A 13,842-nucleotide genomic window follows, 5' to 3' on the forward strand; every position below is an offset into this window, starting at 1 on the left:
GGGACTACAACATGGTCGAATAATAACCCCCTCCTTGTCGAAGGAGGGGAACCTTGACCACCACCTGTTGAAGATACAATTTGTGAATTGCAGTTAACCCTGTTTCCCTCTCGTGGGGGGAAGCCGGCAGGGCCGTCAGTGAGGAGGCCTCTTCTCAAAGTCCAGCTTGTATCCCTGAGACACAATATCTATTGCCCAGGGATCTAACAGGGAGCGAACCCACTTGTTGCAGAACTAACGAAAGCGTGCCCCTACCGGGGCTAGCTCCGTCAGTGGGCCCCAGCGACATGCGGTGGATTTTCAGAGAGGCCGGGGAGGACTTCTGTTCCTGGGAACTAGCTGTGTTGTGCAGCTCTTCTTTCCTCTGGCCCCGCCTCTAGCAAGAAAGGACGCACCTCGGACTTTCTTGTTTCTTTGTTCGAAAAGCTGCATTTGATAATGTCGTGCTTTCCTAGGCTGTGCAGGAATATAAGGCAAAATATCAGAATTACCAGCTATAGCCGTGGAGACCAGGTCCGAGAACCCTTCTCCACACAATCCTCAGCCTTCCATATGCCTCTTAAGTCGGCATCATCTGTCCATTGCATATTCTACAGGACACGTCAAGCAGAAATCGACATAGCTTTGACTCTAGGACCCAGTATACTCATGTCTCTTTGGGCATGTTTGATTATATATATCTCTTAAGACAGCATCTTTAATATATATACATATATATATCTATATATATATCTATATATCTATATATATATCTATATATATATCTATATATATATCTATATATATATCTATCTATCTATCTATCTATATCTATATATACATACTAGGGTCTCAATTTCTGCTGATAAGGTACCTGCCCACGCCACCCCAGCGCTATAAACCCATGCCGACACAATCGCCGGTCTGAGTAGTGTACCAGAATGTGCACGCTATCTGCAGGATCCCTGAGAATAGCTAGGGCTACCTTCTGGGCAAAGGTGACACCCTAGGGGAAGATTCCCATCACATCCTGGCCCTAGTGGGGAAAGGATACTGCCTGAGAATTCTTTGTGGGAAGCTGCAGTCTCTTGTCTGGAGATTCACGCTCTTTTTCCTCGAGAGGAGGGAAATTTACCTCAGCTTTCTTCCTCTTAAACATGTGTACCCTTGTGTCAGGGACAAATGAGTCATCAGTGATATGCAAATCATATTTTATTACAATAAACATATATTGAATACTTTTCTGCCATTTTGGCTGTAACTTTGCATTATCGTCGTCGACACTGGAGTCAAACTCCATGTCGATATCAGTGTTTATTATTTTGGATAGTGAGCATTGTGAGACTCTGAAGATCTCTGCGCCATAGGGACAGACATGGGTAGATTTCCTGTCTGTTCTCTAATCTTTTGTTCAATAAAATCACCTTAGCACTTACACATATCCAAACAGGTGTCGGCGTTGTCGACAAAGACACCCTCTCACACACATATTTGCTCTATCTCCTCCTTAGGGGAGCCTTTTACCTCAGACATGTCGACACACACGTACCGACACACCACACACACAGGGGATGCTCTATTTGAAGACAGTTCCCCCACAAGGCCCTTTGGAGAGACAGAGAGAGAGTATGCCAGCACACACCCCAGCGCTATATGACCCAGGAATCACACAGTAACTTAGTGTTAACCCAGTAGCTGCTGTATATATTGTTTTTACGCCAAATTTATGTGCCCCCCCTCTCTTTTTCACCCTCTTCTATCGTGCTTCTGCAGGGGAGAGCCTGGGGAGCTTCCTCTCAGCGGAGCTGTGGAGAGAAAATGGCGCTGGTGAGTGCTGAGGAAGAAGCCCCGCCCCCTCAGTGGCGGGCTTCTGTCCCGCGATTTTGTGTAAAAATAATGGCGGGGGCTCATGCATATTACAGTGCCCAGCTGTATATATGCTGCTTTTTGCCAGGAGGTACTCAATTGCTGCCCAGGGCGCCCCCCCCCCCCCTGCGCCCTGCACCCTACAGTGACCGGAGTGTGTGGGTTAGTGTGGGAGCAATGGCGCACAGCTGCAGTGCTGTGCGCTACCTCATATGAAGACAGGAGTCTTCTGACGACGATTTCGAAGTCTTCTTGCTTCACCCGCCGGCTTCTGTCTTCTGGCTCTGCGAGGGGGACGGCGGCGCGGCTCCGGGAACGGACGACCAAGGTTAAGTTCCTGTGTTCGATCCCTCTGGAGCTAATGGTGTCCAGTAGCCTAAGAAGCGCAACCTAGCCGCAGTTAGTAGGTTTGCTTCTCTCCCCTCAGTCCCACGTAGCAGAGAGTCTGTTGCCAGCAGAAGCTCTCTGAAAATAAAAAACCTAACTAAAATACTTTCTTAATAGCAAGCTCAGGAGAGCACACTAAAATGCACCCAGCTCCTTCCGGGCACAGATTCTAACTTAACTGAGGTCTGGAGGAGGGGCATAGAGGGAGGAGCCAGTGCACACCAGTAGTACTAAATCTTTCTTAGAGTGCCCAGTCTCCTGCGGAGCCCGTCTATTCCCCATGGTCCTTACGGAGTCCCCAGCATCCACTAGGACGTTAGAGAAATGACCTTAGACGGCGAACAAGGCCATGCATTTACCTGTTAGCACTAGAAAATAAGCAAGGGCAGACAGAAACCCAGTCATAACTAAAACCGTCTTAGTCCAGCTGATAGTGGAGGAGGCAATCACAAGACCGCCTGTCGGGATCTCGGCGGTCTCAATGCAGACGCCGGCATCCCGACAGGTGGCGAATTGCCGCAGCCGGAATACCGGCGCCACAGGCTATTCTGCCTCCTTGGGTGTCCACGACACCAATAGAGGAAGAATATAACCTGTGGCGAGCGCAGCGAGTCCGCAAGGGGCTTTCTAGCGCTCGCCCTGTTGCCGGCATACTGGCGGCCAGAATCCCGTCCGCAGGTAAAAAGTATGTATTCCAATAGTAGGTATGGGGTCAGCAGACTGTTCCATTTATTCACAAGAATTAAAAAGCACACGTGGGTATGAGATTTTTGATACTTTCCCATGAAACGCTTCGGATACATTAAAACATGAACATAGCTTACAAGGAAACATTGGGGTCGATTCAATTCGGCAACTTATGAATAGCGCCGGGAATTAGCTCCAGACGCTATTCAATTCAGCTCCAGTTAAGTCGGCGATGGCCCGTTCTCGCCGACTAAACAGGTTGAATTGTCGGGAGAACGGGCATTGACTTAACTCGGGCATTGACTTAACTCCCCGGCGCGAAGCAGCACTTTTGTCGGGTTTCTTCTCTCATCCCCCGGGGATGAGAGAAGAACTCCCGACAATTGCAGGTAACTAGCAGCTGAATTGAATAGCGTCGGGAGCTAATTCCCGGCGCTATTCATAACTTGCCGAATTGAATCGACCCCTTTGTAACAGACATCAGAGGGTACACATGTAAGGGGCCTGACACAGATGATCAGTAAACCACAACTCCAACACCTACAGATGTAGCTAAACTCACCCAACCTGTGGCTTAGATGCACGCGTCCTAGCCACTGGCACACTTGCCATGCTGTATTACAGCGTATCAAGCTGCAGAATGGATGAGCGTGGCTACATCTGTATGTGCTCAATTAGCAACTGTCCCTCTACAGAATGAACTAGCCTGGAATTGGTCTTATCCACTACAGGTAGGTACATTACTAAAGGCACATACAGTACACATGGTGCAATTGTTCCTAGGTGGCCGATTTGCACTATGCAATTGCCCTGGGCTCTGGGCTATTTTTGCTACGGACAATTTTGACTATACTATCAATTTTGACTAGAAAGTGTACAATCTATTTTATCCTGTGATACCGATCTTGCGGGAACACGCATCACAAGCTGTATACACACAGAGCGATATGTACTATGGTTTCTATAGTCCACAGCGGTAGTTCAGATTGCATGGTGTGTATGCCCCTTAAGAGACATATTCATGCACGTTGGATGCTATTCTCCCTCTCTGTCTGTGTCAGTGCGGTCGATTCAATTCGGCAACTTATGAAAAGCGCCGGGAATTAGCTCCCGACGCTATTCAATTCAGCTCCAGTTAAGTCGGCGATGTCCCGTTCTCGCCGACTAAACAGGTTGAATTGTCGGGAGAACGGGCATTGTCCGACTTAACTCCCCGGCGCGAGGCCGATTCCCGACAGAATCAGCCACGCGCCGGCCGCGAGGCAGCACTTTTGTCGGGTTTCTTCTCTCATCCCCCGGGGATGAGAGAAGAATTCCCGACAATTGCGGGTAACTAGCAGCTGAATTGAATAGCGTCGGGAGCTAATTACCGGCGCTATTCATAAGTTGCTGAATTGAATCGACCCCCATGTGTGTTTGTAGCATGTTTGGGGACATTGGGTTAGGGGAAGGGGTCTTACAGGGACTAAATGGTACATGTCAGCCCTGGCAAAATATTCTAGCAGCAGTAAAAAAAAAAAAAAAAAACCACAAAACAGTAGATTTCATACATGCTCCAGAAACAAGAATCCAAAATAAAACAAAATAAGCACATGCCAATGTTTATACTATTCTTAGCATGTGCAGAACATGCCATCCACAATCAGTTAATATACACACTATATATGTAAATAACTAATGCAGATTCAGGGACATTAAACTACAGTAAAGTGGGGGAAAACACACCCAAAGATAAAAAACTAGCAAGTCCAGCAGTTTGAGCAAATAATATGAAGCCTACTGATGATATAAATACAAAACAGCATGCACGTTTGCTCCCTGATCAGGTGTATAGGAGGATGTGGCGGGTGTGTATCTATCCATTGATAAAGCAAGGGGATATATTCAATTGCGTTTTATCGTGCACACTACGCCCAGACAGGCCAAGTTTAGCCGTGTAATACGGCTAAACGCGTCCAAAGTGCTGGGCGTGATGAGTAAAATGTGCCGTTTGGGTGCCCAAACGGATCACTTTTCGCATAATTCAGCTCGCCAGCAGGAGGATTGGGGGCGGGGGTTGTGAGTTGAAATGCGTCTCCCTGCGCCTGAATGAAGAAACAATTGCATCAATACTAATTGGCGCCGGAACAGAGAAACAATTGAATTGATTCATTGGACGCCTAATAGTACAGGCGCCAAGCAGAGGCGAACAAAACATAGGGCGGAACTCAATTGTTTAGCAGCCACTAGATGGCACCCAATGGAGCAATTCAACTGTTGCTCCGTTCAGGCGCGATCACCTGCCGGCGCTTGCATTACAGCTCGCACCCCCCCCTGGGGGTTGAGATGAAATTAGCAAAAAGTAACTGGTTTTCACATTTTTCACATTGCGCCTAGTACGCAAAAAGTATTGTAGTCGGGTTTAACAGTTTTATGCGGCTAAAACCGGACTGTCAGCGTGTGATCAGCGCGGAAAAAAAAATATCATAAAATATCACCCCCCTCCCCAATCTCTTTAGATGGGAGATTGGGCGCGATAAACAACTGAATTCCGCCCAATATGTTCTTGTTCTCTTCGGCAAGACCTAAACATTCTTAACAGATGACCAGTTTTGATTGTTGAAACTATGGAGCAGACTTAACAAAAAAAAAAAACTAATAAAATATGTAACACATTTCAAATACAGGGATAACTTGCACATTTTACACTCACCAGAAGTATGATGTGTTGCAGATTCCCCATTTTGGAATACATCACCACCAACATTAATTCTTCCTGGGTTATAAGGACCTGTTGCAGACTTGGCCTGTGAGGTAAGTGGAGAAGGATATGTCTGCAGATGGCCACCAAAATGTGTTGCCTGTAATCCATTAGGCACCTCTACCATGCCGGGGTTCTGCAGCGATGTGACATGAGTGATCATCAGATTCATATCCCGACTTTCAGAATTGTGATGATGACTATCACTTACAGCGTTAATTCCAGATTCCAGAGTGGTGACATTTGCAATTTGTATCTCCGAGTCAGGCTCAGTAGTAATACCAGTACTCATCCCAGCATTTGGTTTGTTGCTTGAGAAGCAAGATGGAGATGGAAAATCCACATTAACAGACTTGGTGGAGTCCAAAAGTCTGCGATTGCTAAAAGTGGAAGCATTTTTGTCATGCAGACGACTGGGCTCAGGTTCTTCCTCATCATCAATGATGATTGTCTCGGCTATTGCTCCCCTGCTAGATTCTGCATCCTTGCTGGAAGAGTGCGATTTGGAATCTGACCTGTGTTTTTCATTTTTCGATGAAGAAAATCCTGCACTTCTTGGAGTAACAGGTGGGACATTTGGAGGAATCTGTACAGGTTCAATGAAAACTACATCATCGTCGTCGTCATCTACGATGGGTGTGCTCTGGAAGGGTTTGGAGGGCATCGGGCCACCAAAAGCATTGCCCACATTTTTTAGTCCTGTAGCCATTGCATTAGATGGAGGTCCAGAACTTTCTTGTCAATCAAACCTTCCTATAGGGCCAGTGAACATCCCAGGTAACCTATCAAAATATAATAAAATAAAAATTTTATTGCAGGCTCCAGATGAATATATTCAGAAACTGGACTGCCACGCATCTATGCGAATGGGCTTCTCAACTGTGCCACGCATCTATGGGAATGGGTTTCTATCAGAGCTATTCAATTGTTTCTTCGATCAGACTCCTAGTTAACGTGCCTGACAGTTCCAGGTTTAGCTATGCAAAGTAGCTAAACCCATCTAAAAGATCTTTATTTTCTTCTTGTACCACTGGAGGCTGCGAGACAAGACAAAAATAAATAAATAACTGCAACAGTTAATGGACGTCTGATTGGAGCAACAATTGAATATAGATTGCCTGTAGGGGGGGCACACGCCACAAATTGAATCTGCCTGTAGTAGACCACAAAACATTTCTTAACCATGAATAATACATTTTGTATTTGGTCAACTCTAACCACTAATATAGCACAGAAACCTTATCATTAGGAACTAGAAGTCTGGGAGATGACATATACATAGAAATAAAAACATGGCGGGGGAGGGGGGATTTTAAACCTTTTCAACATTTCTATAAAACTTATGAGTCTACAGAAGAAAAGTGTCACCCCGCAGCACTCGCGTCCAAACGGAGCAACAACCGAAACTTAGTCAGGCACCATCTAGCAGCCGCTGCAGGGTGAAAACTACTGAATCTCCCCCATAGATATCTCTATTAGACATGGAATATTCAGGAAGTTAAGACTTGGGGGTAAATTTAATAGTCTGCGAGCTGCAGGCATCGGTGGGTTCCTGGCAGGTCTGATTTTTCAAACTAGCATTCCTTTAAAAAGCAAAACCAAGCTGGTTTTGCATTTTAAATGAATGCTACTTTAAAATATCAGGCAGACCTGCCTGAAACACACAGATGCCTGCAGCTTGCAGACTATTAACATTCACCCCTTGTTTTTAATGAAAACTCAAAGCCTTAATTTGGGAGTTCTATTGTTTTAATATATTTCAGTTTAGGAATTGCCACCCACTCCACCTTCCCAAACACCCTCAATGGACTGTTGTATTACATTGGGGTCGATTCAATTTGGCAACTTATGAATAGCGCCGGGAATTAGCTCCAGACGCTATTCAATTCAGCTCCAGTTAAGTCGGCGATGGCCCGTTCTCGACGACTAAACAGGTTGAATTGTCGGGAGAACGGGCATTCTCCGACTTAACTCCCCGGCGCGGCTGATTCCCGACAGAATCAGTCTCGCGCCGGCCGCGAGGCAGCACTTTTGTCGGTTTTCTTCTCTCATCCCCCGGGGATGAGAGAAGAATTCCCGACAATTGCGGGTAACTAGCAGCTGAATTAAATAGCGTCGGGAGCTAATTCCCGGCGCTATTCATAAGTTGCCGAATTGAATCGACCCCATTGTATACGTTTACCAATATACAGTACGTCCCACAATCACGCGACACTGTACATGTACACACTGGGACAGCACTTGTGAACTAGAATTAACTGATAAGTAGCAATATAAAAATACAATTACACCACCCTCTTTTCCCCATTCACTAATGTAGAACTTCATAGGAGTTTCTCGTTAATTTGTCTTTTGTTTGGCTTTATACTTTATACTTTTACAATATTGCTGCAGTTTTCTGCAAAAAGTGAGCAGGAAGACCTACTCGCATTCAAAGACTTCACAATTTTGTCACGGGGATTACAAATTAAGAAACAAGGACAAATAATGGAAATTCCAGACCGATTTTTACCAATATTTGGGGTCGATTCTATTCGGCAACTTAAGAATAGCGCCGGGAATTAGCTCCCGACGCTATTCAATTCAGCTCCAGTTAAGTCGGCGATGTCCCGTTCTCGCCGACTTAACAGGTAGTTTTGTCGGGAGAAAGGACATTCTCCGACTTAACTACCCACGGCGATGCTGATTCCCGACAGAATCAGCTTCGCGCCGGCCGCGAGGCAGCACTTTTGTCGGGTTTCTTCTCATCCCCCGGGGATGAGAGAAGAATTCCCAACAATTGCGGGTCACTAGCAGCTGAATTGAATAGCGTCGGGAGCTAATTCCCGGCGCTATTCTTAAGTTGCCGAATAGAATCGACCCCTATGTTCATAAAAACTGAAAAAACAAAGGAAGGTAGGTACACCAATGCTGCTTCTACAGCTAATCGGAGAAATTTGAACCAGGTGCTACTAATCATGTCTAGATTATTACTTAATGAATGATTAATAAACAATTCCTGTGGATTACCAGATACCTTTGGACGCCTAATCAAGCTGACAGGGGCCTTAACTACTAATGGGCATCTGATTGGAGCAACAAAGGGGATCAGTACGAAATCCCGGCGGTCGGAATCCCGACACCGGAATCCCGACCGGCACAATCCCGACAGGGGGGCGAGCGCAACGCAGCCCCTTGCGGACTTGCTGCGCTTGCCACGCTGCAGGCACGGTGCCTCGCTACGCTCGCCACACTAATTTATTCTCCCTCTATGGGTGTCGTGGACAACCACAGAGGGAGAATGTGTCGGGGTTGTGCCGGTCGGGATACCGGTGTCTGTATTCCGACCGGCGGGATCTTGACCGCATCCCCAACAAAGAACTCAGATAGATGCCCATTAGTATAGATGTCCAGCAGGGGGCACAGGAAACAATTTAATCTGCCCCTAACAATCCAATGTTATTGGGATTTGATAGGATTTATTTTACATCTTTCAATAAAACCAGTTTTTACGGATTATTCCTATCGCATCTGCACTGGACTCTACATTCCTTTTCTGCTCTCATTTCTTAAATCATCAAAAGAGCCAGAAATCTTTCCTTCCTTCCACTCATCAATAGGACTGAAGGTTTTGAATTGGGGGGGAAGAAAAAAAAACCACACACATGAAAGAGCTTAAACCACAAGATGTTTATCTGTATACTGCCTCTTTAATGTGTGGAGGTGTTTACCTTTTAAGACTGGAAATGTTAGTTGTAGTTTTCTTCTGTCCTATAGGATTGTTAGGGGAGTCTTTGCTGATGCTAGGCAGATTTAGTACCTCCCTGATCTGGTTCACACTCCCTAATTGCACTTCGGGACTAAAAACAAACTTGCAACCTACATATTAAATAGGGAAAATCTAGGGGTAACAGTATTGGAAAAAGATTTGGGGGTACTCATTGATAATAGGCTAAACAACCGTATACAATGTCAAAGTGCAGCAAAGAAGGCAAGTAAGGTGCTAGCGTACATAAAATGGAAAATTGAGACAAGGGACGAGAGTGTAATCCTGCCGCTGTACAAATCATTGGTACGTCCGCACCTGGAATATTGTGTTCAATTTTGGGCACCACATTATAAAAAAAGATATCTGTGAACTCGAAAGGGTTCAAAGGCGTGCTACTAAAATGATTAAAGGGCTAGAGGAACTGGAGTATGAGGAAAGGCTCACAAAGACGAAATTGTATACACTAGAAAAGAGGCATCTAAGAGGAGACATTATCAATATCTTTAAATATATAAAGGGAAATTACAAAGAGTTATCAGAGGAATTGTTTTATTAAAAGAACTCTGTATAAAGACGCAAGGTCACACGCTCAGGCTAGAGGAGAGAAAATTCCATACGCAACGTAGGAAAGGGTTCTTCACTGTTAGGGCAATAAGGATCTGGAATTCCCTGCCCGAAAAGGTGGTAATAGCGGACTCTATATATACACACATTTAAAAACAGATTGGATACATTTCTGACTGAAAAATATATCCAAGGTTATAGCATTTAAAATATTGACTGTTAATCTGGGAGGAACATGATTTACAGTTGATAACTAAACATAAAAAACATTATTTCAATTGGGACATTATAATGAACTCCGATTACAGGTTGAAACCGATGGGCATTTTGCCTCTTTTTAACCTCATTAACTATGTAATTCTGTTGTGTGTGGGTGAATTTACTGCATTGATTCAGCTCACTCAAAAGGAATACTACAAGCAGCAAGACTGTGGAATAATACCAGGGAGATTCCCTTATAATATGCTTTTTTTGAGCAGTCACAGTGCCGTACCTGTAGTCACAGCATAATAAAAAAACAAAAACATTTGGTATAAACCCTAGGTTTAAGGTAGTTTAAACCAGCCACTACTGCTTAAAACCAAGGCTAAGATCAATTCCCCACACTCATCGCACTGGAATTCCATTGTTTACCACCCACTTCTCTGGCACACTTCAGTATTCTCCCTAGAAAACATTCTGTCAGCCAGGTAGGATTAAGAAATGGCCGAGTGAGGGGCAACGTAATACTTCACAATTATGACCAGAAAGTTGAAATACTTTATATTTATTTGAACTTGAGATTAACAATTTTAAACTAATTAATTAATTTTCAAAGATGCTTGCACCACCTGGTAAACACCTGCCAGTGTGTCCCCCTTGTGGGACTGCAGAGCATTTGTACCAGAAGTTTTCTTACCACAGAAGCACACATATTACTCTTCGTTTATGTGGAGTGGTGTAATGGCATAAAAAAGCCATGTAGAGTAGTCTAATGGCATAAAATGATAACGTGGATGGCATAGTGTGTGTGCTCGGCCCTCAATCGTTTACTTAAGCTTGTTAAGTGGCCACCTACCTGAATAATTGCCCATTCCTGCACTAAACGCTGCAGGAAATTTGAAACCTAATGTCTACCTATTCAAAATACTCAACCTTTCCAACAACCAGAAGGGGCAGCATTTTGCAGGGTCAAGCAATGCACGCTGGTCTACATTAAGTTGGCCAAGAGTTCACCCTTCAGAAAAATAATGACCCAAAACACACCTAGATGCTATGTGAGAAAAAGAAGACTACAGGCCTCAAATCATGGAATGGCCACAGACTCCTCACTTCAACCTCATTGGGAAGCTTAAAGGATGAATGCAAAGCAAGCTACAAGTGCAACACATTTGTAAGTGTTAGGAACAGGGCTGTGGGGTACGTGTCAATTGTGGCTGAAGTCTGTAGAGATTAGGGAGGCCAATCTCGGGATCGGTGGGATCCCGGGATTTGAGCCCAAAAATGCCGGGATTTGAATCCTGAGATTGACGCATCCAATCCAGGGATTCAAGGGATTACACTGCGCATGTGCGGGAGGGTGGGTGGGTGTGTAAGTAATACTACTTATAATTAGGCGGGCGGCAGCCATAGACAAACGCTGAACGCGGCGGCACTTCAAATGTGGCGCCGGCCGCCAGCCAATCAGAGCTGGGGGACCGGCAGCCAATCAGGGAAGCTACCGCGGCAGCCAATCAGGAGCGACTGCTGCGGCCGCTTCCGTTTGGCTGCCGGTCCGCCAGCTCTGGCTGGCGGCCGGCGCTTCATTTGAAATGCCACCGCGTTCAGCGTTTGTCTGTGGCTGCCGCCCACCTAATAGTAAGTGGTATTACTTACACCCACCCTCCGTGTAGTGCTAACAGCCTCCCTCCCGCACCGCTACCTACACCCTCCCGCACCGCTACCTACACCCTCCTTCTCTTCCGCGCCGCTACCTACACCCTTCTTCACTGATCCCTACTGCAATCCCGGGATTGAAAAAACAGCCCGGGATTGGCCTCCCTAATAGAGATGTACCGACTTTACCTTTAAAATAATAAGAATTTACTTACCGATAATTCTATTTCTCGTAGTCCGTAGTGGATGCTGGGGACTCCGTCAGGACCATGGGGAATAGCGGGCTCCGCAGGAGACAGGGCACATCTAAAAAGCTTTTTAGGTCACATGGTGTGTACTGGCTCCTCCCCCTATGACCCTCCTCCAAGCCTCAGTTAGGTACTGTGCCCGGACGAGCGTACACAATAAGGAAGGATCTTGAATCCCGGGTAAGACTCATACCAGCCACACCAATCACACCGTACAACTTGTGATCTGAACCCAGTTAACAGTATGATAACAAAACGAAGTAGCCTCCGAAAAGATGGCTCACAACAATAGTAATAACCCGATTTTTGTAACAATAACTATGTACAAGCATTGCAGACAATCCGCACTTGGGATGGGCGCCCAGCATCCACTACGGACTACGAGAAATAGAATTATCGGTAAGTAAATTCTTATTTTCTCTAACGTCCTAGTGGATGCTGGGGACTCCGTCAGGACCATGGGGATTATACCAAAGCTCCCAAACGGGCGGGAGAGTGCGGATGACTCTGCAGCACCGAATGAGAGAACTCCAGGTCCTCCTTAGCCAGAGTATCAAAATTTGTAAAATTTTACAAACGTGTTCTCCCCTGACCACGTAGCTGCTCGGCAAAGTTGTAATGCCGAGACTCCTCGGGCAGCCGCCCAGGATGAGCCCACCTTCCTTGTGGAATGGGCATCCACATATTTCGTCTGTGGCAGGCCTGCCACAATGTGCAAGCTGAATTGTACTACAAATCCAGCGTGCAATAGACTGCTTAGAAGCATGAGCACCCAGCTTGTTGGGTGTATACAGTATAAACAGCAAGTCAGACTTTCTGACTCCAGCCGTCCTAACTATATATATATATATATATATATATATATATATATATATATATATATATAATAAGAATTTACTTACCGATAATTCTATTTCTCGGAGTCCGTAGTGGATGCTGGGGTTCCTGAAAGGACCATGGGGAATAGCGGCTCCGCAGGAGACAGGGCACAAAAGTAAAGCTTTTACAGGTCAGGTGGTGTGTACTGGCTCCTCCCCCTATGACCCTCCTCCAGACTCCAGTTAGGTACTGTGCCCGGACGAGCGTACACAATAAGGGAGGATTTTGAATCCCGGGTAAGACTCATACCAGCCACACCAATCACACCGTACAACTTGTGATCTAAACCCAGTTAACAGTATGATAACAGAGGAGCCTCTGAAAGATGGCTTCCTAAACAATAACCCGAATTAGTTAACAATAACTATGTACAAGTATTGCAGATAATCCGCACTTGGGATGGGCGCCCAGCATCCACTACGGACTCCGAGAAATAGAATTATCGGTAAGTAAATTCTTATTTTCTCTATCGTCCTAAGTGGATGCTGGGGTTCCTGAAAGGACCATGGGGATTATACCAAAGCTCCCAAACGGGCGGGAGAGTGCGGATGACTCTGCAGCACCGAATGAGAGAACTCCAGGTCCTCCTTTGCCAGGGTATCAAATTTGTAAAAATTTACAAACGTGTTCTCCCCTGACCACGTAGCTGCTCGGCAGAGTTGTAATGCCGAGACCCCTCGGGCAGGCGCCCAAGATGAGCCCACCTTCCTTGCGGAATGGGCCTTAACAGATTTAGGCTGTGGCAGGCCTGCCACAGAATGTACAAGTTGAATTTTGTTACAAATCCAACGAGCAATCGACTGCTTAGAAGCAGGTGCACCCAACTTGTTGGGTGCATACAGTATAAACAGCGAGTCAGATTTTCTGACTCCAGCCGTCCTTTAAATGTA

The 13,842-nt window shown here is 45.7% G+C and overlaps 1 protein-coding gene across 5 annotated transcripts in view; it reads right to left on the reverse strand.

The window, feature by feature from the left end:
• ZMYM2 (zinc finger MYM-type containing 2) overlaps positions 1-13,842 on the reverse strand; it is a 234,337-nt gene that overhangs the window by 166,764 nt on the left and 53,731 nt on the right. For all 5 annotated transcript variants that reach the window (XM_063951650.1, XM_063951649.1, XM_063951651.1 and 2 more), the window contains exon 2: positions 5,612-6,441. In XM_063951650.1, coding sequence (XP_063807720.1) covers positions 5,612-6,368 — 757 coding nt within the window. In that variant the 5' untranslated portion in view covers positions 6,369-6,441. The remainder of the gene's footprint in view (positions 1-5,611; positions 6,442-13,842) is intronic.

This window comes from Pseudophryne corroboree, chromosome 2 (genome assembly GCF_028390025.1).
Source record: "Pseudophryne corroboree isolate aPseCor3 chromosome 2, aPseCor3.hap2, whole genome shotgun sequence".
Classification (NCBI taxonomy): Eukaryota; Metazoa; Chordata; class Amphibia; order Anura; family Myobatrachidae; genus Pseudophryne; species Pseudophryne corroboree.